At 49.9% G+C, this 25,138-nt stretch overlaps 1 protein-coding gene across 2 annotated transcripts; it reads left to right on the top strand.

Moving 5' to 3' along the window:
* The first annotated feature begins 3,719 nt into the window (after positions 1 to 3,719).
* Positions 3,720 to 21,737, top strand: LOC122895285 (eukaryotic translation initiation factor 3 subunit C). 2 transcript variants are annotated; one of them, XM_044232576.1, is made up of 21 exons: positions 3,720 to 3,779; positions 3,910 to 4,049; positions 5,700 to 5,765; positions 5,867 to 6,056; positions 6,634 to 6,759; positions 6,997 to 7,051; positions 7,180 to 7,289; positions 7,685 to 7,812; positions 13,846 to 14,005; positions 14,367 to 14,470; positions 14,923 to 15,064; positions 15,254 to 15,379; positions 15,728 to 15,821; positions 16,585 to 16,775; positions 16,970 to 17,194; positions 19,132 to 19,495; positions 20,735 to 20,894; positions 20,982 to 21,047; positions 21,137 to 21,224; positions 21,316 to 21,478; positions 21,576 to 21,737. In XM_044232576.1, exons 2-21 carry the CDS (start codon positions 3,949 to 3,951, stop codon positions 21,656 to 21,658), a joined length of 2,742 nt encoding a protein of 913 aa, XP_044088511.1. In that variant the 5' UTR covers positions 3,720 to 3,779; positions 3,910 to 3,948; the 3' UTR covers positions 21,659 to 21,737. The 2 variants fall into 2 exon arrangements, with proteins under 2 accessions (XP_044088511.1, XP_044088512.1); XM_044232577.1 differs by having other exon boundaries at positions 3,728 to 3,827.
* Positions 21,738 to 25,138: the final 3,401 nt, after the last annotated feature.

Raw genomic sequence — 25,138 nt, 5'->3', positions numbered from 1 at the left:
CACTGCCTCAACCAGAGCTGAGGCCCCCATAACGGGAGTGGAGTGAGGAAGAGAGAGCATGGTGCCTAGGATCTAGTCCTGGAGAGGAGTCCTAATTCCACCCTTCTCCTCCTTACCTACCCATCCCCCGCCCTGTGCTCGGTCCCCTGCCTCCTCCCAGTCCCCTCCTCTCTAACGATTATAATGTATCACCCTTTGTCCATCTTTAGGAAGTAAAATAGTGTCTCCAGAAGAGTCTTCTGTGGTCTTTGAATCGGAGGATCTGGTTTGGGGACCTCACTGTCGCTAGCAGAGCCACTGCATGCTCAGAGTTGTGGTTTTCTCCTCTGTAGAAGGAGATGAGTAATAGCTGCTTTGCCTGCCTACCTACAAGTCTGTCCTGGCTTTCAGATGCCTTTACGCATTTGGAGTTGCTGTTGCATGCCAGCAGTGACTAACACCTTTTGGCTGGCTGGCTGCATCACCACAGGCATTCAGAGAGAAGCGATTTGCCAAGGGAGTTGTGACTCCCACATGCACCAAAGGCACCAGACTGATCAAAAGCTCCACCAGGGTGTGCTTCCTGTTCTGGGACCATTAAGGATCCCATCAAAACCTAGGCATTAACAAAATTCACCTATTAAAAACGCCCATGTTATGCTTGGCTCCAGTTAAAAAGCCTCGTTATCCTTATAAAGGAAGAAATTCTCAGGATCCCTTTATTCCACTGCCCTCATTCCCATTCATCCTCATCACAAGACTAAGTTGTTTTAACTCGAAAAATTGTCAGGGTCTAGCTCTGATACAGCAAAGCTCTGAACAGCTCTGATGGCTATGAAATAACGTTTAGGTTGGAATACAGGCTAGCCGTGTGATCTTGGGCAAGTCACCTCACCCTGTAGGTGTCAACATCCTCTTCTCTAACAGGTTGTCGTGAAGATTTTAAAGAGGCATTCACTGAGAGAAGTCTGAAGACATGCATTTTATGGTTCATGATATAATGGTACAATAGTCTGCCATTAAAAAGAATGAAACAGGTCTATATGCCTTATAGAAAGAGCTATAAAATATGTGAATAATGAAATAAGATACAGAAGGACAAAAAGAATGCTATGATTTGTGTAACAAAAAAGGTGGAGAGGGGTACCTGGTTGGCTCAAGTCATGATCCCAGGGTCCTGGGATGGAGGCAGTTAAGCATCTGCCTTCGGCTCAGGTCATGATCCCAGGGTCCTGGGATAGAGCCCTGCATCAGGCTCCCTGCTCAGGGGGAGCCTGCTTCTTCTCCTGCTCCCCCTGATTGTGTTCCCTTCCTCACTCACTCACTCTCTGTCTCTGTCAAATGAATAAATAAAATCTTTTTTTAAAAAAGGAGGGGATATACATATATTCCACCTATCCATTGATACATCTCTCCTTGAGGTAAAGGTATATATGTAGGTTATACATATAGGTAAAGGTATATATGTATGTTATAAGGATTATAACAATAAGGATCTATATATAGGTAAAGGTATATATGTATGTTATAAGGATTATAACAATAAGGATCTATCAGATACCTAGTTCTCTATAGATCCTTATTGATATAACCCATATACACACACTTATACACGTATCTCTATCCTTTTTTGTATCTTAGCTATATATACAGAGAAATGTGTGGAAGATTAGCACTACAACCTGATAATTATTGTTGTCTCTGGGGAAAGAAGCTGAGGACCAGGGGGTCAGGGGTGGGAAAGAGATTTCTTCTTGTACTTTCTTCTGTATCATTTACATTTTGTAATGTACATTTAATTAATGTAATTACATTGTGTAATTGTGTACATGTTTTAAGAGAAAGATCGTCCACGTGAAAGGGCTTGGCACACACTAATATTCATCTGAATCTATGTTACACTTCAATAAAAAATTCACTTAAAAAGCCACCTCCCTGTTAAACTGAAATTTTTTACAATGATTTAGTAAAAAATAGAATTCAATATTTTTTTGCAACTTATCAGGGTCTTGGGAGTAACAGGAAGCTGCTCTAAAATCAGTAGCTTTCTCCTTTAGTGTGAATTGACATTTCTTCATCTCCAGTGACATTGATTTTTATCTCACTCCGCCTCCTTTCCCTCTTACCTCGGGCTCCCTTGGCAATTTCTGTGCATTCCCTTTCTGTTTGGGAAGGTGAAGAGGTTAGTCTCAGAATCAAGTGGGTCGGGGTGGGGCGGAGAGAGGGAAGAAGGGAGGAGGGTAGAGGGAGACAGAGAGAAGGGGAAGAGAAGAAAAACAGGGGTGACAGGTCAAGACATATAGAAAGACCCTCCACATTCAAACCCCAACGTACCACACACTGACTGTGCCTTTTTCTTCCCCATCTCCAGGATTTTCACGCTGTTTTCTCTACCCAAAGTGGCCTCCTTCTTTCCCTTCAGTCTGCTAAATCCTACTTTTCTTTCAGGGGAACACTGTACCTCCCATGTAAACCCAGGCCCAGACATGCAGCAAATACTGAACGACTAGAACCACCCTTAAAAAGGTAAAACAGTCTCTGTGCCATTAAAACCCCCGCTGATGGTTTCTTCCACCCGCCTGGATTTAAATCCACAGGCCTATGAGGACCTGCATGGTCAAATATTATCTGCTTCTATTATTATTAGTGCCTGCTCACTCCACTGATAACACACTGGCATTCTCCTTATTCCCAGAACATGACCAAGTTCATTCCTCCCTCAGAGCCTTTACACTTGCTGTTTCCCTTCCCCAGAAGGGTTGGGAATGCTCTTTGCCTAGAAGACCATCTGTATGTCATCTTTCTGTCATTTGGATCTCAACTCAAATGTCACCTCTTCAAGAGGCTCTGCCCTTCTTATTCAAATTAATCTTCCTGGCTAACCCGTTACTTTCTGAAATTATCTGTTTACCTGATAATTTATGCCACTCCTATAGACTATGAGTTCCTTGTGAAGTCAGGGACCACTTCTGTCTTATTCACGGATGTATTCAGTGTATACATGGATGTATTCCTGTTGGTTCGTGATAAATGCTTGGTAAATCAGTATTTGGGGCACAATGAGTGAATACCAGCTACCTGTTCATTGCATGTTTATTTTGCACACGGCACTGCCCTAAATGCTTCACGTATACGAAGTCATTTAATTCTCAGACATCCTATGACGTAGGTGCTAGTGTTTTCATTTTGTCGCCGGGGAGGGAGCAGCACAGCGAGGTTAGGAAATTTGCCCAAATTCACACAAAGCGGTAGAGGCAGGATTTTTTTTATTAAAGATTTTATTTATTTATTTGACAGAGATCACAAGTAGGCAGAGAGACAGGCAGAGAGAGAGAGAAGCAGGCTCTGCACGGAGCAGAGAGCCCGATGCGGGGCTCGATCCCAGGGTCCTGGGATCATGACCTGGACTGAAGGCAGAGGCCTTACCCACTGAGCCACCCAGGCGCCCCTAGAGGCAGGATTTGAATCTGAAGTTTGCCCCAAGCCTAGCTCCAAACCCTAGCAGCTCATCCGCGTTCCGTGGGCGTTTTTTAGAGAAGCGGACTCTCGGCCCTGACGCTCTGCTCCCGCAGGTCGCGGGTGCGGCCGGGGAGAAACGCCGACTGTCGGCTCGGAGGCTCTCCAGGCTCCGCCCCGCCGGCCGCCCCTGTCCCCGCCCCTGCGAGGCGCGGAGACCGCCGGGAATTGCAGTCGCGGACATAGTTCGTCAGCGTCTCCCGGAAGTGACGTAGGGGCCGCCTTTCCCCTCCTCCCGCGTTTCCGTCGTTCCGGCTGCGCGGTGTGCCTCGCGAGCTCCGACGGTGGGTACTTCTTGGGCCTTGTCCTTGGAGGAGGGGACGCAGATCGGGGTACTTGTGGGGACGATGGGAGGTGGGGGTCGGGAAGGGGCGACCTCGGCCCGTTCTTGTCGTGATGCCGGCTCTCCCGCAGGTCCGGCTGCGCCCGCCGCAGCCCCTCAGCGCCGTCGCCATGTCGCGGTTTTTCACCACCGGCTCGGACAGCGAGTCCGAGTCGTCTCTGTCGGGGGAGGAGCTCGTGACCAAACCCGTTGGGGGTAACTACGGCAAACAGTGAGTGGGGGGCCTGCGCCGTGGTGACCCCTCGGGGAGCGCGCGGTTCGCCGGGCTCGGGGAGGCCGCGCCGGGGAGAGGGAGCGGAGGCGGCGGCGGCGGCGAGGTTCGCGAGGCCGCGGCGAGACCGGGTTCCGAGGATTTGGAGAGCTGAAGGGACCGTGGGATTGTCGAAGGGACAGCCTTCACGTTCAGGGTGCTGGGAATGTGGGAGTTCCCCCTCTGGGCGCAAGGGGGTAGGGGCGGAGGAGATGTCCCGCGGGCGGGGGGCTGTGGGACCAGCTCCCCAACTGGCCTGCACGTCTACAGGCTCTGTACCGCCGCCTCCGCTCGGCGGGGGACTCCGAAAGCCCTAGTTACTCTTACCACCAAAAACCCGAAGCGCTCACTTGGTATTGGGGATCTGCTGGCTCCGGCTCTGCAGCGCAGCCGCCTGGTACTCTCGGCCGGCTCACCTTCACCTGTCACTACCTTCTTTTTGATACTCCCCTAAATACCCACCCTCTGGGGCGCCTGGGTGGCTCCGTGGGTTAAGCGGCTGCCTTTGGCTCGAGTCATGATCCCAGGGTGCTGGGATCCAGCTCCACATGGGGCTCCCTGCTCATGGAGAGCTCTGCTAATCCTTTTTCCTCCCCGATTGTGCATGTGCTCTCTCGGTCAGGTAAATAGATTAGGATCTTAAAAACAAATAAATACCCTTCTCCTATCTCTGTAAATGGAAATGCTTTTTACTTTCTGAAACAGTGCCGTGTTTCAGGAGCTTCTTGCCATTTGCACCTTTTCTGTATCCCATGCCACTGTTTAATAATACATATGGATACACACATGTGCTCACCCAAATAGAATTTTATAGTATTGCCCCAATCAGAAAACCAACATCGCTTTTTCTAAAATACAAAATAACTGGAAAATGAATAAAATGAAATGAATGGAGATATGTTGCTATCTTAATGTTGTCTGTCTTCTTTCTTTCTTTCTTTCTTTCTTTTTAAAGATTTTGTTTGTTTATTTGACAGACAGAGATCCCGAGTAGACAGAGGCAGTCGGGGGGTGGGGGAGTGCTGAGCAGAGAGCCCGATGTGGGGCTCCATCCCAGGACCCTGAGATCATGACCTGAGCAGAGGCTTAACCCACTGAGCCACCCAACTGCCCCTAGTCTCTCCTTTTTAAAGAAAAATGCCAATAATAGAAGTTCTAAAGCCTTTAGGACTTTCTCTTTACCCTTGGCTTCTCACACACTCTGGAAAACATTGGTTTCTATGATTGAATTCAAGTACCACCTTCTTAAAGCCTTTTCCGTTCTAGCTGAAGTACCCTTTTTTCTTGACTTCTTTTAGTGCTTAGGTACTCGTGTTTTCATGTAATTAGTTTTCTGGCCTAGTAAGTAAATACCTGTTTTTATTTTTGTGAGGGTGGAGATGGTCATCTTTGTATGTGTAGCAGTGTTTGGTAAAAGGGCACACGTGAAGTAGGCGTAGATGATTGAGTTGTGTATGACGAGGTTCTGAAGAGGAAGCATCAAGGTTGAGCATCAAGTAGGATGGCCTGAGTAATTCCAGTCTTTCTGCCCCATCTGAGAAGAGAACTAGAGATCACTTGAAAAGACTGGAGCAAGGAAGGGCAGTTAATGGTCTCTGTTTTTTCAAATAGGCCCTTGTTGCTGAGTGAGGATGAAGAAGATACCAAAAGAGTTGTCCGAAGTGCCAAGGACAAGAGGTGAGGCCATGTGGAGGCCAGACGGTGGGGAGTCTCTGTAGCAGTGGGGGTTTTCTGGTGTTGGTGGGCATGTCCAATGTGGTTTTGGGCTCCCAACCCAGGTTTGAGGAGCTGACCAACCTCATCCGGACCATCCGTAATGCCATGAAGATTCGGGATGTCACAAAGTGCCTGGAAGAGTTTGAACTCCTGGGAAAAGCATATGGGAAGGCCAAGAGCATTGTGGACAAGGAAGGTGTCCCCCGGTTCTATATCCGCATTCTGGCTGACCTGGAGGACTATCTTAATGAGGTGTGATTTCTGTGGATGAGGGAGGATCCGGAGGGGATTGTGGACCTGGGTCCTGCTCTTAACCCACTTTTGGGGGTCCTGTCTCCTCTTGCTGTACGTACGGTACTTCCTGGGGCCTGATAAAAAGAGGGGTGAAGCAAAGAGAGGGACGTTTTTTGGCCAAGAATTTTAATCATACTTATTTTCATAATCTTACTTGTGTTGTTTTTTTTTCTTTTGGTCACAATACACAAAGGATTTTTTTTTTTTTTTTTTAAGATTTTTATTTGCTTAGTTGACAGAAATCACAGGTAAGGAGAGAGGCAGGCAGAGAGAGAGGAAGGGAAGCACGCTCCCTGCTGAGCAGAGAGCCTGATGCTGGGCTTGATCCCAAGACCCCAGGACCACGACCTGAGCCGAAGGCAGAGGCTTTAACCCACTGAGCTACCTAGGTGCCCCACAAAGAAGCTTTTAAAAAATAGTTAAATACAGTTGGTGGACAGTACAGATGGTATACAGATAGCAGAACTCATGGTTGTGGTGAGGCCTGACGTCTCACATTTCCTGTTCTTTCTTTCTTCCGTCTGCTGTCCTTCAGCTGTGGGAAGATAAGGAAGGGAAGAAGAAGATGAACAAGAACAATGCCAAGGCCCTGAGCACCCTGCGCCAGAAGATCCGAAAATACAACCGAGATTTTGAGTCCCACATTACAAATTACAAGCAGGTGGGGATATGCTCGAGGCAGACTTTCTGAACTATAGGGACAGTGACCACCCCCGACTCCCCTCCCCCCTCCCCCCTCCCCAGCAAGACAGAAGGCCATTTGCAAATGGAAGGCGTGCCTGGAGAAGAATTCAGGACAGTCTCCAGAGGACATGTGTCCTGGGTGGAGGGGGAGGACGGTGGAAGGAGCGGTGTTTGGCAGGCGTCGTTCATGATTCTCGCGTCTCCCTTGATTAAGAACCCTGAGCAGTCTGCAGACGAAGACGCCGAGAAGAATGAGGAGGATTCCGAAGGTGAGGGGTGGGGGCCCTCCCTGAGAAGGGTTTCCAGTGCACAGGGATTCTCTTGGCATGCTTGCTTGGTTGCCCTCCGCCTCGCTCCTCACCGCTCTGACTCTCTTCTCTGTCCGTCCCGCCCCCAGGCTCTTCGGATGAGGATGAGGATGAGGATGGAGTCAGCGCTGCAGCTTTCCTGAAGAAGAAATCAGAAGCTCCTTCTGGAGAGAGTCGCAAATTCCTCAAAAAGATGGAGGTAAGAGCCAGGGCGGGACCGCGAAGGGGGATTTGCCTGCCATGGACCATTCTCAGGTTCCTGGAGAGAAGACGACTCAGAGAGTCCTAGGCTTGGGAGGGGTGGGGTTTAATGAAGTCTGCTTTGAGACCAGGCTTCGTCTTGGGTTAGAGCACGGAGCAGCCCGGAACCCGGAGCACTGGATTCAGGGCCAGGGTCTGCCCCCCAGGAGCTCTGTCCCTAGAGCAAGTCCTCACTTCTCTCTGGGGTTGGTGGTCCACTCCAGCTCTCCACGTGCTGGTTCACGAATATGCACTCTTGTTTTGCTCCCGAAAATCCCTGCCCCTTGGGTCAGCAGGGACACCGGTCCGCCTCCCCATCTTTTTCCTGCTGATTCTCTCTCTTCCTTCTCTAAGGATGATGAGGAGGATTCAGAAGATTCAGAAGATGACGAGGACTGGGACACAGGTTCCACGTCTTCTGATTCTGACTCAGAGGAGGAAGAAGGGAAGCAGACCGTGCTGGCCTCACGATTCCTGAAAAAGTAAGAAATCGGTGGTGCCTTGGGCCACAGTGGGAAGCAGTCACCTGGAGGGTGGTGGCTTCTTCCTTGCAGTGTTTTTGGGTTGTCCGGGCCGACGGAGGGGTCTTGGGCAAGTATGTGGGGTGGCAGTGGTCTCAAAGCTAGTGTGTGCTGAGGATGGGATTTGACGGTCCCGACGTCTTTAACCGTGAGAGGACTCCCCACGCGTGCGGTGTAAATAAGTGTCTTTCTGGCACCAGCCAGCTGCGCACGGAGTCGGACAGTCTGCTTTCCTTCTCGTCTTCCGTTTCTCATCTGTAGAACCAGGGCTGCCTGCCCCTGGCTGCAGAGAGCTGAGTGGGCTGGAGGGCAGCAGCTCAGCCCAGGACCGGCCGGCGGCGTGGCTGCTCTTCTCGGCTTCCCGGGAGCACTCCGGGAGCCGGGCAGGAGTCTGGTTTGGACTCTGCTTCCAGCCCTTAGTCCTTCAGTAGCTGGACAGCTTTGCCGAGTTACTTCACCCTCATCAGGGTCTTCCGTGTCTTCCTTTGGAGTCAGGTGATGCCTGCCCCTGTGTGCCCCACAGCGGTCCGGTATCAAGTCCATCGATAACGGTGTCGCTGCTTATGGGAGCGGTTGCTGTTGTGGGGGTTGCTGTCCTGCTTTCAAAAGTTGGGGTTACGTTGCTTCAGAAGGTCGTGAGTTCCCTGGCCCTAGAAAGGACTAGGCAAAGGCATTTTGTTGAAAAGCCTTTTTTATTTTGTGCTTCACTTGACTGGTAAAGCCCGGGAAGCATATGTATCTGATGTGTGTGTGTTTATAACGCCTCCGATGCCACATGTGTGGGGTTTTTTCCTCACACCTACCGGTTCTCCAACTCTGCGGACACCAACGTGGCGTTCAACAGGCAGTTCAGTTCTGCCACAACCCAGAGTTAACCCCAGACCCCACAGGTTAAGGGCTTAGTCCTACGAGACTGCCGCCACCTCAGAAGCCAGTGGCAGGTCCCAGGTTTGGCTCCTGTACTTCTGACCAACCAGCTCTAAATTCAGAGTTTCCACAGCCCCCTCCTCGGTTTCAGTAGTTCACTAGATCACCCCGTAGAACTTGGGAAAGTTCTTTACTTGTAATTACCCGCTTATTTTAAAGGGCTGTGAAGGGTACAACTCAGGAACAGCCAAGCGGAAGAGATGCGCAGCACAGTGTGTGGGAGAACAGGCCCAGAGCTTCCGTTCCCTTTTCTGGGTCCACCACACTCCCAGCACCTCAGTGTGTTTTTACCAACTGGGAAGCTTGCCAGACTCCATCGTTTAGGGATGTGTATGGAGTTTTATTACATAGGCATGAGTGAGTGAGTCAGTGCCCCTTGGCGATTAGCTCAGTCTCCAGCCCTTGCTCTCCGCCTGCTGGGGGTGGTGAGGCTGAAAGTTACAAACCTCTACAATCAGGCCGCAGTCTTTCTGGCAGTCCACCCCTCCCTCTCTCTGCACAACCGCTCATTCGCTTTCTATCTCTAGGTAAGTTTGCTTTTTCTAGAATTTCGTGTAAATGCAACCACACAGTTACTTGATTGGGAGGGATTTGGCTTTTTTCACTCAGAGTAATTAAGGTTAATCCTATCTTCTATTTTCTTTGTCACTCGCTGTGCTACTTTTTTTTTAATTAACATATAAAGTATTATTTGCCCCAGGGGTACAGGTCTGTGAGTCGGCAGGCTTACACACTTCACAGCACTCACCGTAGCACACGCCCTCCCCAGTGAGCCACCTTCTCCCTCTCCCTCCCCAACCCTCAGTTTGTTTTGTGAGATTAAGAGTCTCATGGTTTGTCCCCCTCCCGATCCCATCTTGTTTCATTTTTCCCTTCCCTCCCCCCCACAACGCCCTGCCCTGCCTCTCAAATTACTTTTTTCTACTTTTTAAAGCATTTCTAGGTTGTATACTTTTCTCCTCTTACTCATTATGGTTCCCTCCATAACGGTAGTTATAGTTGGTTTGGTAGTTATAGTTTATCCTTTTAGAGATTACCCTTGATTTATATTTTTAGCCTGTGAAATTTTATTTTGTATACCTAACCAAAAAAATCTAAAATTAGGTTGAGTTAAAATTCCAGTTGACAGAAGTTGGGTTACCCTTGGGATCCTCAGAGGTCTTTGACATTGTGTTTGAGTTTATGTCAACGAGTAATTCAGAGACACTATTTTTTACATGAGTCACAAGACCAGTTTTTAAGGTTGATTTCCAGCCAAGATGAAAGCAAGATTTATATAAAAGGAAAAAGAACAAGGAGAGAGAAATCACAGATGGTATGGGAACAGTGAATTTTGATTGCACGTTTTTTTTCTCATTAGCTATCTAAGCCAACCAGGGTTGGTGTTAGTTGTTAATGGGTTTTCTAGAAGCATGACCGTCTGTTTCCATAATGTCTGCCAGGATCCTTTTTCAGCATCTCCATAGTAAATCAATCTCTACCCTTTTCCTCATCAGATTTTCTCAGCTTTCGTTTTTTGGTTAAAACAAGCACAAAAAGGAATGAGTTTAAATCAAGAGCTTCTATCTCTTTTTGGTGTACAATAAGGCTGTCTAGCAACATTAAGGCACCTGGACATTAGGTAGTAGGTTTGGCAGAAAATAGGAGGCCAATCACAGATATTATCAGAAACATTATAGTCTATGTTCTATTTAGTTTTTGAATCAGGATATGCCTTTCTATGGGAATGCCTTAGAGAATCAGTTAACTTTTCAATGAAATGGATTTTTTTCCTTTTTTCAAGTGGCTTTTTTCTTTAGCACCCAAGCCTGGGGGAGGGGCAAAGGGAGAGGGAGAAGCTTACTCCCTGCCAAGCTTGATCCCAGGACTCCAGGATCATGACCTGAGCCAAAGACAGTTGCTTAACCCACTGAGCACCCAGGATCCCCTCAAGTAGCTTGTTTCTTAATTGACAGACTTTGCCAAAGTATCCAGTTACAGTCAGATGGTCTTCATTGTACATCTTTATAATCGTCTTGGCTGGCTTTATTACAGTTTTTATTTAGGGTTAACTAATTTTTAGCTAAGGAAGTTATTAATGTGAGTTTGGGGCTAAAATGTTGATTTAACTTGCTTTATGGACAGTAGAGGTAAATTACATTACCTCTAATCGGACATTAATGTTTCCAGTGTTTCCTGTAGTTGGGGTAGGAAGTCTTTTTTTTTAAGTTTTTATTTATTTATTTGACAGAGATCACAAGTAGGCAGAGAGGCAGGCAGAGAAGGGGGGGGAAGCAGGCTCCCTGCCGAGCAGAGAGCCAGATGCGGGGCTCGATCCCAGGACCCTGAGATCATGACCTGAGCCGAAGGCAGAGGCTTAACCCACTGAGCCACCCAGGTGTCCATGGGGTAGGAAGTCTTAACTACAATCTGATGAAATCTAGTGTCTTGGATCCCTTCTGATAAATGACCACGTTATTCTCTTAATCGAATGTGAGTGTTGGGTCACCACCTTGGGTGTTCTGAGGGTGAAATCTGAAGCCGGCCGCTGTACGTGGAGGGCAGGGAGAGACCAAAGAAAGAGGCAGATGTCTCCACGTGGGCAGCGGCAGGTTCTGTAAGCAAGGGAGCCAACAGGCGAGACTTGTCTTGGAAGGTGCCAAGGCTAGTCCATCTCTGCACCCGCCACAGGAATCATACAAGTTTATACAGAGCTCTTAATGGGGTAGCGTCACATATACAGTCCGGAAGTCTGGTCTTAACACGTTACTCACAGGGCTGTGTTCCTGAACCGGCCCCCAGAGTGGGAATGGTGGGCAGAACGTACGTTGCAAGGACGGGGAGAAGGTAAGGGGTCTCCCGTTACCCAGGGTCAGGTCAAGGGTCACCCGGCAGTTATGTCCTCTCGATGCCCTTCACCAGTGAACAGTCATGATTTTTTTGAGACTGAGATAATATTTAACTGTTGATACAGTGAGCAAGGTTCTTTTGAAACTTTGATAATATTTAACTGCTGATATGTCGACAGTGGAGAAAAAAGGCAAAAAAGATTATTGCAAAAGGAGTGAAAGAGAAGGAAGACATAATTTTAAAAATGTAAGTCTGTTGTCTTGGTTATGGACCTTGATTTGAAGGCGTGTTGGAGGAAGTCATATACCCCCAGTAGCATGACTGTGGGATTTCACAGACATGCTGCCCACTTCTAAGAGTTACTGGCTTCTGAAGGCGTGTGTGTGTGTGTGTGTGTGTGTGTGTGTGTGAGAGAGAGAGAGAGAGAGCGCGCGCGCGCCTCAGAATGAATCTGGTGGGACGGGATGTCCGAACTGTCAGGACCCTAAGCAGGAGCGCATACAGACTCTAGTTCAGGAGTTGTTGAGAGGGCGTGGAATGATCCCTCCCAGCGGAGTTTCAGGGCTGACTTATGTTGGTGTCTCTTAATACCTTTTGACTCTTGGCTTCGTATTTAAAAAGAAGTGTATTTGGTGATACCCCGTTGGTGAAGTAGCTTGCATCAGTTGGATTTATAACGGAGAGAGCATAAACATTAGTTTTCTAATTGCTAACAAGATGTGAATATACGAAGGTATAATCTTTCATAGCAGAGAGGTCAAGCCAAATTTGTCTTCCAACTAGAGTTTCATAGGGTGAGAGCGGCCCCTGGCTGTCTCAGTGGATGGAGCATGCAGCTCTTGACCTCGGGGTTATGTGTTCGAGCCCCTTGTTGGGTGTAGAGATGACTTCAAAACAAAATCTTAAAAAAAAAGCCGGGGGATTTCATAGGTTGAGAATTCATTGTGTTTTTGAAGTGTTAATCCTAATATGTTTAGGGCTAAGAGTAAAATTTTAGGCCTGGAAAGTTCTTTTGAAATTTAAGCAACATTGATTTTAAAATAGCATTATGTTTTTGGGTTTGTTTTTTTTTTTTTTAAAGATTTTATTTATTTATTTGTCAGAGAGAGAGCACAAACAGGCAAAGTGGCAGGCAGAGGCTGAGAGAGAAGCAGGCTCCCCACTGATGTGAGACTCGATCCCAGGACTCTGGGATCATGACCTGAGCGGCAGGCAGCGTATTAACCGACTGAGCCATCCAGGCGTCCCATAAAATACCATTATGTTTTTTGATCTTAAAGGTTTAGGGATATGACCAAGAGGTTTCAGTTTAATGAACATACTTTGTGTGTTTGCAAAGGATTTTACCTCTAAGGGAGCTTTTGTCATTAAAAAGAGAGCGTTGCTGTAGTATAGGGAGAAAACCTGCAAGCTTTCAAGTTCTGGCATCCTTTAGCAGGCAGGCAAGTGATCCATTCGGCAAATTTCTCAATTACTACTAAAACAGTCAGATCTTTTAAGCAGTTAAAATGAAAGGTGTTTGTAGATATTTAAGTGGCAGTTGAAGAGAAATATAATTTGAGTATTTGTTAAGTTTGGAAACATTTGTTCATCAGTATCTATGAAAGTTTGAGATAATTTGTTTCCGTTGTTGGGCTTATATGTCATTACTTAGTATTAAAATGTGGAGATGGTTTCAGACACCAAGTGGCCTGAGACTGCTTTGGGATAGCCAGTGGTCTTTTTTGCTTTTTTGGGGGAATTCTGTTGTCTGGAACAGTTGTTTTTTAAATTCAGAATTTAGTTTAATTCTCCTAAGTGGGGAGCATTCAGTCTGGGAACAGCAAATATTTTTACGCTAATTTCAAACTGGTCAGTTGTTGGCTAGTGAGAAGATTGGATAGAGCAACTAGTATTAAAGAACAACAGTGTCTCGGATATAGTTTCCTCCGGGAGACCTGGGAAGTTAGCTGTGGGGCAACAGGGCAGGCTGTCCACACCGACCGGGCTGGCCCCTCTACCTTATTAGACCAGGAAGATTTTCTTTGTATGATGTGGTCACAGGCCTTGGTTAGTTCTCGGCCAGGTTCACATGCTTGATAGTCCTTGCTTTGGCTATGGTTACGGTTAACTTTAGTTCACTCTCATCGAATATAACTTGAACCCAGGGCTTGATGGAGAGAATAAGAGAAGTTCATGAGAAGAAGAAGCCTCAGAGGTAGAGTGGGATGGGTCTTTCATCTTCTCCCATGCTGGCAGGGCTCCCACCACAGAAGAGGACAAGAAGGCAGCTGAGAAGAAACGGGAGGACAAAGCCAAGAAGAAGCACGATAGGAAATCTAAGCGCCTGGATGAGGAGGAGGAAGACAATGAAGGCGGGGAGTGGGAAAGGGTCCGCGGTGGCGTGCCCCTCGTTAAGGTAAAGGCTTTAGTGTTTTGTGGTTTTTTGTGTTTGCCTTTTTTTTTTAAAGGATTTATTTGAGAGGGCATGCGCATGTGCTTGAGTGGGGAGAGGGGCACAGGAAAGAATCTTCAAGCAGACTCCTCGTTGAGTGCGGAGCCCAGTGCAGGGTCGAGTCCATGACCCAAGCTGAAACAAAGAGCCAGACGCTTACCTGACTGAGCCACCCAGTTTAATACTAAACTGGGCTTTAGTATTAAAATGAATTGGGAAACCATTTGGAGGAGCACACGGGGGCCCCCCTGGTTGGTTTGGGAGAAAAGTGAAGGCGAGAATGGGTTTAGATCAGCTTGCACATGATAGGACATGTGTTACCCAGGAGAAGCCAAAAATGTTTGCCAAGGGAACCGAGATCACGCACGCTGTCGTCATCAAGAAGCTCAATGAGATCCTGCAGGCGCGAGGCAAGAAGGGGACGGATCGGTGAGATTCGTGGGCCGGGACTGCGGGATTGCGGGGGGAATGCTCTTTTGTCTAAAACCCGGATGGAGGTTGATGGGGAAGTGGCACTGTTTGGGAAGACCTGTGTGTGGCTGCCATTGAAGGAGTGGTGTCCTTGGAACATACCAGTCTGCTCTGAACTCTCCCTTTGATCTTAAACCAGTCACTTAAACTTTGGGGATTATTTTCCCATATGCAGAATGGGAATACCCACTTTCTTTAATTATTTGGTAACTGGAGGGGATAGCGGATTGTTAGCATTATTGCTGCTTCTGTTTGGAATTAATAAAGGAGAAGCAGGTGGGCAGGTGGTGAGGATAGTGGGGTCGTGGGAGTGACCGCTGCCCTGGCTTGTCTAAAGAGGGCACGCTGTGTGACAGGATGAGGTTTTTTGATTTGTCTCCGATGCCTCACCCCTTTCTGTTCCCCTCCAGGGCAGCCCAGATTGAACTGCTGCAGCTGCTGGTACAGATTGCATCTGAAAACAACCTGGGAGAGGGTGTCATAGTCAAGATCAAGTTCAATATCATCGCCTCTCTCTATGACTACAACCCAAACCTGGCCACGTACATGAAGGTGAGGGCAATGGAGAGGAGCGTCCCAGAGCTGAGCTAGTTGGGGTGGGTGGGTGGGGGTCCTGCCTGGTGTCTTAAAACTCAAGGGCTGTGGAAGCAGTCTTGGTAGTTGAAGGCCCATGGATGCCTGGTGAAGAGTCTCTGCTTCGGCCACCTTCACACCTCTGACTGCCATCTGCTCTCTTGACAGCCTGAGATGTGGCAGAAGTGCCTGGACTGCATCAATGAGCTGATGGACATCCTGTTTGCAAACCCTAACATCTTCGTTGGAGAGAACATTCTGGAGGAGAGTGAGAACCTGCACAATGTTGACCAGGTAAAGACCTAAATTGGCGAGGGCTCGGGGGGTAGTACCTGGGTGGCTCAGATGGTTAAGCATCTGCCTTCAGCTCGGGTCATGAACTCCGGGTCCTGGGATCGAGCCCCACATTGGGTTCCCAGCTCAGCAGGGTCTTCTTCTCCCTCTGCCTGTCTCTCTGCTTATGTCTGTCTCTCTCAAATGAATAAATAAAACCTTTAAAAAAAAAAAAAAGAAAGAAAGAAAATTGGAGGCTAATTGGAGGTGTACGTTGTATGCTGATGAAGGCTCAGTGGAAACAGAAGGGTCACAGTCTGGCACTGATTCTGGGTTAATTTATTTGCTCCTCCTTGCCTTCTTGTTCAGCCACTGCGTGTCCGTGGCTGTATCCTAACCCTCGTGGAACGAATGGATGAAGAATTTACCAAAATAATGCAAAATACCGATCCTCACTCCCAAGGTAAGCTTGGGCAAGCGTGGGCATCAGTGAGAGGGAAGGTGCAGGGGATGAAACTAAGGATTTCACTGACAGTGTCTCGGGGGCCAGCCCTTCCCTTGCCCCAGCCTTTACATGAAGGGCCTGGGAAGATGCTAGGCCCCATTCCCATAGCTTCTGATTCAGTAGGTCGGGGGTGGGGGTCCCCTAAATTTTGCATTTCTTACACGTTCCCTGGTGATGCTGCTGTTTGTGGACTATACTTTGAGAATTGTTGGGGTCTGGCCTGAGTCCACTTTGCTTGTTTGGCTTGGATCAGAGGCACTTGGGTTGGGGGTATGAATGCCCGCACATGCCGTCGGGGCAGAGTGATGAACAAGGCAGCCAGAGGCTGGAGCTTATATTTTGGTTCTGGAGAAAGACCGTTAAACACGCAGATAAAACGAGGCAATTAACAGATAATGTGAAGCGTGCATTAGGAATTTGAATAGGGACCTGTGTTAGAGATGGGGCGGCCGCTGTGGACAATGCTTGAAGGAAGCATCTTGAGGTGGGGCCCTTTGAAGTAAGATCTGAATGAGGAGGGGGAGTTAATCAGGGCAGGAGGTAGCAGAAGAGCTCACGGGACAGGAGCAGAGAGTGGGTGTCCGGGGAAGGGATGGTGTCTTCAGGGCACGGTGAGGAGACTGCTGGCAGCTGCCGAAGGTGCGTGGGGGTAGCCGGCTTGATGGGGACGGACGACGGGGGCAGCCCGGTGCCCGCTGAGCGGAGGGGGCTCTCCTGCCAGAGTACGTGGAGCACCTGAAGGACGAGGCGCAGGTGTGCGCCATCATCGAGCGGGTGCAGCGCTACCTGGAGGAGAAGGGCACCACCGAGGAGGTCTGCCGCGTCTACCTGAGGCGCATCCTCCACACCTACTACAAGTTCGATTACAAAGCTCACCAGCGGCAGCTCACCCCCCCGGAGGGCTCCTCAAAGGTGAGTCTTGTGGACCTGTCCCAGAGGAGAGGGAGGTGTCCATGGCGATGTACCAGCCGATCTGACTCCTGGGAATGGTCGGAGGCGGAGCGGGGAGGGACGCAGGGAGGGACGGGAACCAGGCTGGACAGAGTGGAAGCCGGAGCTGCCGTCTCTGCCGAGTCTCCCAGTGGCATCCTGCGCCACCCCCCCAGTCTGAGCAGGACCAGGCGGAGAACGAGGGTGAGGACTCGGCTGTGCTGATGGAGAGGCTGTGCAAGTACATCTATGCCAAGGACCGCACGGACCGCATCCGCACGTGCGCCATCCTCTGCCACATCTACCACCACGCCCTGCACTCGCGCTGGTACCAGGCCCGGGACCTCATGCTCATGAGCCACCTGCAGGACAACATCCAGCACGCCGACCCGCCGGTGCAGGTACGATGGGAACGGGCCGCTCTGGCCCTGGTGGCGAAGCGAAGACCGGGCCGGGCCCCTGTCCTTGGGCCATACTGGCTCAACCAGGTTAGCTGCCTGGCTGGCTGGTGGAGAAATGAGCGGAACCCAGATGCCCGACATCTCTGACCCTCCTGCCCGTTCGCATGTGGGGGCCTGTTCTGACGCCCCTGGAGGCCTCTGGGGTGGAGGTCGGGGTTTGGCTCATGTTTATGATCCCTGCTGTGTGTCTAGTTGAGGAACACAAGAGAGCTCTTACTTTAGAAGGTGAGAGAAATCTTAACAGTTGTAAAACTAAGGAAAGCACGGGCCTAGGTGCAGTGCTGTATGCTGGGACAGGACTGTGGGACCGCTGGCTGTTGTGGCCGTGCGGGGGCGACGTTGTCATATCGGAGCATTGCGGCCGCGCCAATAGGCAGGTCCTGTAAATGCGTTTGGAACAATGAAACGATCTTGGTGTGTTGAATAGTGCATGTTAACCTGCAAATCTGAGGGGGACCCACGTGATGGCGGTTTTTAAATTTATCTGACAGACAGAGATCACAAGTAGGCAGAGAAGCAGGCAGAGAGACAGAGAGGAGGAAGCAGGCTCCCTGCCGAGCAGAGAGCTCGATGCGGGGCTCGATCCCAGGACCCTGGGATCATGACCTGAGCCGAAGGCAGAGGCTTTAACCCACTGAGCCACCCAGGCGCCCCGATGGCGGTTTTTAAACAGCATTGGAATTTGTCCCGTCTTAGTCCAGTGCATGGATTTATCTCAAGTTCTTGATCTCTCTTCCTCTTGAGGCTCCTGGTCTGTGTCCAGTGTGGGGTTGTCCTAACCAGCCGTACGTTTTCTCTTGGGTGGATGGTTAAGAGTAGGATCAAAGTGTAGGTGTGTGTCCGGTTTCATAAGAAACCCAAAAATGCTTACATCGCTTTACACTCCTTCCGGAACGTGTGCGTATTGTACTCTTTGTTGATTTTGTTGATTTGTTGATCTTTCTAATTTAAGCCACGTTGGTTGTTGAATGGTATTTCCGTGTGGTGTTGGTTCGTAGTCCCTGATAACCCCTGAAACTCACCACTTTTTATTATAATCTGACATTTGTCAGACAAATGTTTTTCAAATATTTTTTTCCTGTGTGTGTTCTGCCTATTCATTTTTAACACCATGTCTGGTGGTATAGTCTAATAAACAGTTTTTTCTTTCATGCTTATTATTTTTGGGGTCTTAGCTAAAGAAACTTCAATAATTGATGAAGATACTTTTTTTTTCTTAACCTTTTGTAATTTTTTTGAAAGTTCTTAAAGGCTTTAGCTTTCATGTTTAGATCTATGGTTTTGATACATGGTATGAAGTCAGGGTCAAAGACGTTCTTTCCCCATCTATTGTTTTGGTGCCTTTGTGGAAAACCACATGAAAAAAACCAGTTCATGCTCACATCTTCACAGTTCCAGCCGGGTGGCTCTCCTGGTCCCTTGAGTACACCTGGCGTGGTTTTCCACAGGGGCCTTTTTGCATTGACTTTCCTTTTTTTCTAGAATACTCTTCTTCCAGATACCTGCATGACTTGGTCCCTTTTCTTCTGTCAGGTTTTTATTTAAACTTACTCCCCGGAGAATGAGGCCTCCCCTAGTTAGCTGTGTAAAATAGAGTTCCTGCCACCACCACACAGCTCCCTTCTTGACTCCCTCCTCGGTTTTCTTTTTCTCCTTGGCATGAGTCCCCTTCTGCATACTGTGGTTATTTTGTCCTCCGTCCCCTTACCCCTAGCACGTCAGCTCCATGGGAGGACAGGGACTTGTCAGGTTTGTTCTCTGTCCCAGCCCCTAGCCTAGCGCTCAGGATCCCGGGGGTGCTCGGCGAACATCTGCAGACCCGGTGGACGGCTTGCCTTGTGGCGGCCCCTTCTGAGCACCTGGCCCTTCGTTCGCAGATCCTGTACAACCGCACCATGGTGCAGCTGGGCATCTGTGCTTTCCGCCAAGGCCTGACCAAGGACGCGCACAATGCCCTGCTGGACATTCAGTCGAGCGGCCGGGCCAAGGAGCTGCTGGGCCAGGGGCTGCTGCTGCGCAGCCTGCAGGAGCGCAACCAGGAGCAGGAGAAGGTGGAGCGGCGCCGGCAGGTGCCCTTCCACCTGCATATCAACCTGGAGCTGCTGGAGTGTGTCTATCTGGTGTCTGCCATGCTCCTGGAGATCCCTTACATGGCTGCGCACGAGAGTGACGCCCGCCGCCGCATGATCAGCAAGCAGTTCCATCACCAGCTGCGGGTGGGCGAGCGGCAGCCCCTGCTGGGTGAGTGCGGGCCCCGCAGCGCACTTGCTCACTCGCCCCTCAATGCCTTGTCTTCATTTTTTTTTAAGATTTTATTTATTTATTTGAGAGAGAACATATGTGCACAAGCAGAGGGGGAAGGAGAGAGGGAGGGGGGTAGAGCAGGTTCCCTGCTGAGCCTGGAGCCCGATGCGTCGCTCCATCCCAGGATCCTGGGGCCACGATCTGAGCCAAAGGCAGGCATTTAACCGACGGAGCTACCCAGGTGCCCAGAGGCTTTGTTTTATGCTAATTGGAAAATTGAGAAAGTCTCTGTCTCCAGCATCGCTTAGGGCCCTCTGTCTCACTGCAGTTCCTGCCTCTTTATGCTGGCCAGGGATCAAAGGGCAGTTTCTGGTTCGGGTCTCTGCTACTTTTGGTTTTGTAGGGAAATAGTCTTTGAGCCTCTAACTTTATCTCTTTTTAAAGTGACAGAGTAGAAGCTGATCAGAAGGGTTGTGTTCTCTTCCTTACACTGACCCTCGTTCATACGTTATTCTCTGGGGCTGATCTGTTACACCTTTGAGCTTGCTCCCTGTGCTGGGACCTGCCGTGTTCATGTTTCTTGACGCCTGCCATCCCTTCATTCGTAAAGTTTTTTGCACTTTCGTTGTCTACTCTGAACTCCAGGTACTCTTGCTTGCCATGTTTTCTTTTCCTGGTTTGTTTTTAAAGAAAAACAAATTGAAGCAGTCATACACAGCCGTGGTTAAGTCATGAAGAGGGGGGTATAAGAAGGAGTGAAGTTTGGTAGATACAGTTCCAGCTGAGATACTAGAAGATTTCTTTAGGTCGGGGTGCCTGGGTGTCCCGGTTGGTTAAATGTGCCCCAACTCTTGATCTTAGCTCAGATCCTGGGCTTATCAGAGTCCTGACTTCAGCCCCCATGTTAGGCACCATGGGTGTGGAGCCTACTTGAAAAACAAGAAGGAAAGAAGAATTTTTTAGGTCTAGGGAAATGAACCTCTGAGGATAGACATGATAATTGCTGTTTCGAGGGGCTCACCGATCCCCTGAAGCATGCCAGAGACTGATTTAGTCTAAATAAGTGTGTTTTGATATTAAGTGATTTATACAGTCACAGGGCTATTTACTGGAGAGCTGGAGAGTCCCAGTCCGGTTGGTTGCTCTCCTGTCCCTTGTTCCTCCTTGAGTGGTGCCTGAGGCGGGAACTATGGTCCCGCGCTCACCCCGGGCCCTGCCGTATTCCCGACCTTCCAGGCCCTCCTGAGTCCATGAGGGAACACGTGGTTGCTGCCTCCAAGGCTATGAAGATGGGCGACTGGAAGACCTGCCACAGCTTTATCATCAACGAGAAGATGAACGGCAAAGTGTGGGACCTTTTCCCCGAGGCTGACAAAGTCCGAGCCATGCTGGTTCGGTGAGCAAAGAGGAGGCCGTGGGGGGCGGGGAAGAAACGGTCTCCTTCCCTGAAGGTTTACCCGCTTTCCCCTCTCCTGCCCCACAGGAAGATTCAGGAGGAGTCACTGCGGACCTACCTCTTCACCTACAGCAGCGTCTATGACTCCATCAGGTAGGATGGGCCCTGGGACGGCAGACGGGCCCCAGCCTTGTGGTCCAGGCTCCTGATTGCTCCCTGCTCCCTGCCTTCCTTCTCCCCAGCATGGAGACTCTGTCTGACATGTTTGAACTGGACCTGCCCACTGTGCACTCCATCATCAGCAAGATGATCATTAACGAGGAGTTGATGGTAAGGGCCAGGGCGGAAGGTGGGCAGGTGGAGTCGTGCGGAATCGGGAGTGGCGATCTGTGTCATGGCCGTCCTGCCTCGCTTCCACCAGGCCTCCCTGGACCAGCCGACGCAGACGGTGGTGATGCACCGCACCGAGCCCACCGCCCAGCAGAACCTGGCCCTGCAGCTGGCGGAGAAGCTGGGCAGCCTGGTGGAGAATAATGAGCGGGTGTTCGACCACAAGCAGGGCACCTACGGTGGCTACTTCCGAGGTCCGTGGTTCTGTCCCTCTGTTCTCCCAAGGTCCCGGCCCCCTTCTCGCCTCTTTGCGGTCATTCACGGCCTCCTCCCCTCCCCTCTCCCCTGCAGACCAGAAGGACGGCTACCGCAAGAACGAGGGCTACATGCGCCGGGGCGGCTACCGCCAGCCGCAGTCTCAGACGGCCTACTGATGGCCCCGCTGCCGCGCTCCCGGCCTCTCGGTCGCGGCCCACGCCCCGAGTTATTAAAGTTCTGTTCAGAGTCGTTACAGTGCGTGCTCATCTGCATGGCGCCACAGAGGTGGGTGGGACACGGGCGTTTGCGGCTTCTGTTTCTGAGCTTCTGCCACATGGTAGGCCCAGGGCTCAGGATGCGGAGAGGACTAGGGCGCATCCCCGACTTGAGCGAGCCTGCTGCTCTCTGACTGGGACAGAAGATCGTGGGAGCACGTGAGAAGTTCTGCCAGGGGCTTGGACGGCAGTGGGTGCATCGAAGTGAACTGCGTAGAACGTGGGGGAATGGGCAGGGGCTGTGTAGACGAGGATGGGACTCTGGAGGGTAAATATCAGGAACACATAATGGCGGCGGTGGCGGTAGGTTGTCCTTGCTGGGGGCGGGCTGGCGGTTCTCCAGGTGGGGGAGAAGGGAGAGTCCGTGTCAGCCTGTGGGAGTGTGGTCCTTGGACCGGCGTGATCTGCTGTCAGCCTGGACCCGATGAAGACTGGCAGTGCGGGGAGGAGTCAGCGCTGAGCACCACGCCGTCCCTGTGACATGGAGATGTGCGACCGTGTTGCTTGCTTGCTTGCTTGCTTGCTTGCTTGCTTTCTCTTTTAAGATTTTATTTATTTATTGGACAGACAGAGATCACAAGCAGGCAGAGAGGCAGGCAGAGAAAGAGGAAGGGAAGCAGGCTCCCCACTGAGCAGAGAGCCCGGTGCGGGGCTCGATCCCAGGACCCTGGGATCATGACCTGAGCCGAAGGCAGCAGCTTTAACCCACTGAGCCACCCAGGCGCCCCTGCTAGCGTATTTCTGATCTGTAACGTGTTTCCAAAAGTAGTGATTCCCGGGAAACTGGAGAATTTTTGTAAATGGTCCTCCACCGCGTTTGAGAAGCAGAGACGTAGGCAGGGGAGAAGGAGCAAAGGATGGGCAGGGTGACGGACAGCACGCTTGCTGTGGGTGTGTGCGGAGGGCGCGCCTCTCGGAAACTCAGTGCCTTGGGCTTCCGGAAACAAAATACACGAATGGATCCGGTTTAAAGAAGAGTCATGGAGCAGCATTGTAGACTATGGGATTGGAGGCCGGAGAGCCGACCAGAAAGGACAAAACATCTGAAGCGGAGGCGGTTAAGATCTGAGCTGAGGGAGGGGTCAAAGAGGGACGTGCGCAGCCAGCTGCGGCGCGTGTGACCAGTTGGATGTGGGGGTGTCGAAGGCCAGAGCGAAAGGCCTTCCTGGCTGGGAATAAAGAGCTGTGATAAGGCTGTTACCAAGAAGTACTTGGGGTAGTCCCTGTGTTCGGGAACGTAAGGGTCTGTAAGGCAGACCGAGATTGGTTAGAGGAGTTTGAGACCAGCTTGGGACATAAGCGAGGCAGCTGGAGATGAAGCGTTTGGATTGCGCATAGGCTAAGTGGCTGTACACAAGGGGATTCCAGAACAGTGATTCAAACAAAGCAGTTTACTTCTCGTGGGACAGGACAGAGGTGGGGGGCAGTCCGGGCTTGGGGTTAAGCCAGTTGTGTTCCACAGGGTCATCTAGGGACTCGGGTCCCAATCCCTTACTGGTCCACCATCCCCTGGGTGATGGTTCTCAGCTACATGGTGAAAGCTGGTGCCCCAGCCCCACATCCTTGTGCAGGCAGATAAGGAGAAGAGGAAGTGGGAGGCCTGGAAACTGTGCTGATCCCATTGGCTAGTACTTAAGTCCCATATTCTTCCCACCCTGTGGGGATATCTGAAGTACCTCCGGCTGGACGGCCGTGTGTGTTCATTCAGACCCGGGAATCCTCATACTAAAAGAAGGAAGGGGCGTCGGGGCGCCTGGGTGGCTCAGTGGGTTAAGCCGCTGCCTTCGGCTCAGGTCATGATCTCAGGGTCCTGGGATCGAGCCCCGCATCGGGCTCTCTGCTCGGCAGGGAGCCTGCTTCCTCCTCCTCTCTCTGCCTGCTTGTCCTCTCTCTCTGTCAAAAAAATAAATAAAATCTCCAAAAAAAATTAAAAAAAAAAAAAGGAAGGGGTGAGTGGACATTGGGAGACCATTGTCAGTCTATCATGGAAAAGAGCGGGAGATTTCAAAGTCAGTGTTTTATAAATGATTGTCGGAAATAGAGCAGTGGATATCATTTGTCGGAGCCAACATTATGGACCACTTGTGTGCTGGCGTTTGACATGCCTCACTTCATTGAATTCTCTTGAGAAAATTGCTGTTATTTCTATTTCATAAATGGGGAAACCGAGGGCCAAAACAGGTGAAGTGATTTGCCAGAGACCCCAGAACTGGGAAGTGAGGGAAATAGATGCGCAGCAGGGTAGCCTGATTCGGTGAGCCTGGCTTTTAGCCATCGGTGCTGATTTTGCTTCTGGAAAGAGCGGCATAGAGGAGAGGGCTAAGGACTGAACTCTGAACACGTGAGCTAGGGGGTTGCGGAGAGGTAGAGCCAGGGAGGAGCGGCGACGGAAAGGCTGAAGAGGCTTTTGCATCTCGGTGTTGCACTGACTTGTACTAAATGTGGCCCGTTGCGTTCCTTAGCGGAAGGCAGGGCCCTTCACTGCATTGCCCACTGCCCTGGCTCCTTTTCCCCTTCCGGTCTATGCCTGCTAACCGCCCGATGGTTAGAGCCAGAGCTAGATAATATTTTAAGCTTTGTGGGCCACATATGACCTGTCACATACAAGTTTACTGCCTTTTCTTTTTTTCTTTTCTTTCTTTTTTTTTTTTTTTTTTTGAGAGCAACGGGTGTAGGTGAAGGAGAGGGGCAGAGGGGGAGAGAGAGAGCGAATATTATGCAGGCTCCATGCCCAGCTGGAGCCTGACACGGCTTGATCGCATGACCCTGAGATCATGACCTGAGCCAAAATCAAGAGTCAGACGTTTAACTGACTGAGCCGCCCAGGAGCCCCAACTTTGCTTTTGAACAGCTCTTTAGAATGAAAATCTATGCTTGGTTGATTGTACAAAAACCGTCCAGACCAGATTTGCCCCAGTCCCTGCCCTAGATACAAAGTGATCGGTGCCCCCCAGAATAGCTCAGTAGGGCGTTACTGACCAAGGCCTACAGTATGTTGGATGTTGTTTTACCTCTGCTCTGGCATTTTGTAGGGAAGAAAAAGGGATGACCTCTCCCGATGCACTCCCTTCCGTTTTTGTAAGAAAACAAATTCACACGTTTTTCCCAAAAGAAAATTTTCAAAGTGTTTTTTAAAAATACCTGAAGCCGTAGCTTTTGTAAGCATCAGATTTACAAATAATTTTCAAAAGAAAATGTGAATTTGAGCACTTTAGATGAAATGTAGCAGTTTTTATTAAAAATTCAGATGCACAAAATCTTAAAAGTATCTTCCCAACAAATGCTTACACAGCAAATTTAGATGAAAACACGTTTTAAAAACAGACTCCGAAGTAACTTCCTAACGTGAGTTTGAGCTTATCTGGCTGAAACCTGATTATT

The sequence above is a fragment of the Neovison vison genome, chromosome 14 (genome assembly GCF_020171115.1).
Source record: "Neovison vison isolate M4711 chromosome 14, ASM_NN_V1, whole genome shotgun sequence".
Taxonomy (NCBI): domain Eukaryota; kingdom Metazoa; phylum Chordata; class Mammalia; order Carnivora; family Mustelidae; genus Neogale; species Neogale vison.
The sequence above is the reverse complement of the archived record's forward strand: the minus strand, read 5'-3'. Positions and strand labels throughout refer to the sequence as shown.

Excerpts from the sequence above, each read along its gene's own strand:
- LOC122895285 (XM_044232576.1), top strand. The coding sequence starts at position 3,949 with ATGTCGCGGTTTTTCACCACCGGCTCGGACAGCGAGTCCGAGTCGTCT. Across the intron at positions 6,760-6,996 it reads ACATTACAAATTACAAGCAG|AACCCTGAGCAGTCTGCAGA; the intron begins GTGGGGATATGC and ends CCCTTGATTAAG. Across the intron at positions 7,290-7,684 it reads AATTCCTCAAAAAGATGGAG|GATGATGAGGAGGATTCAGA; the intron begins GTAAGAGCCAGG and ends TCCTTCTCTAAG.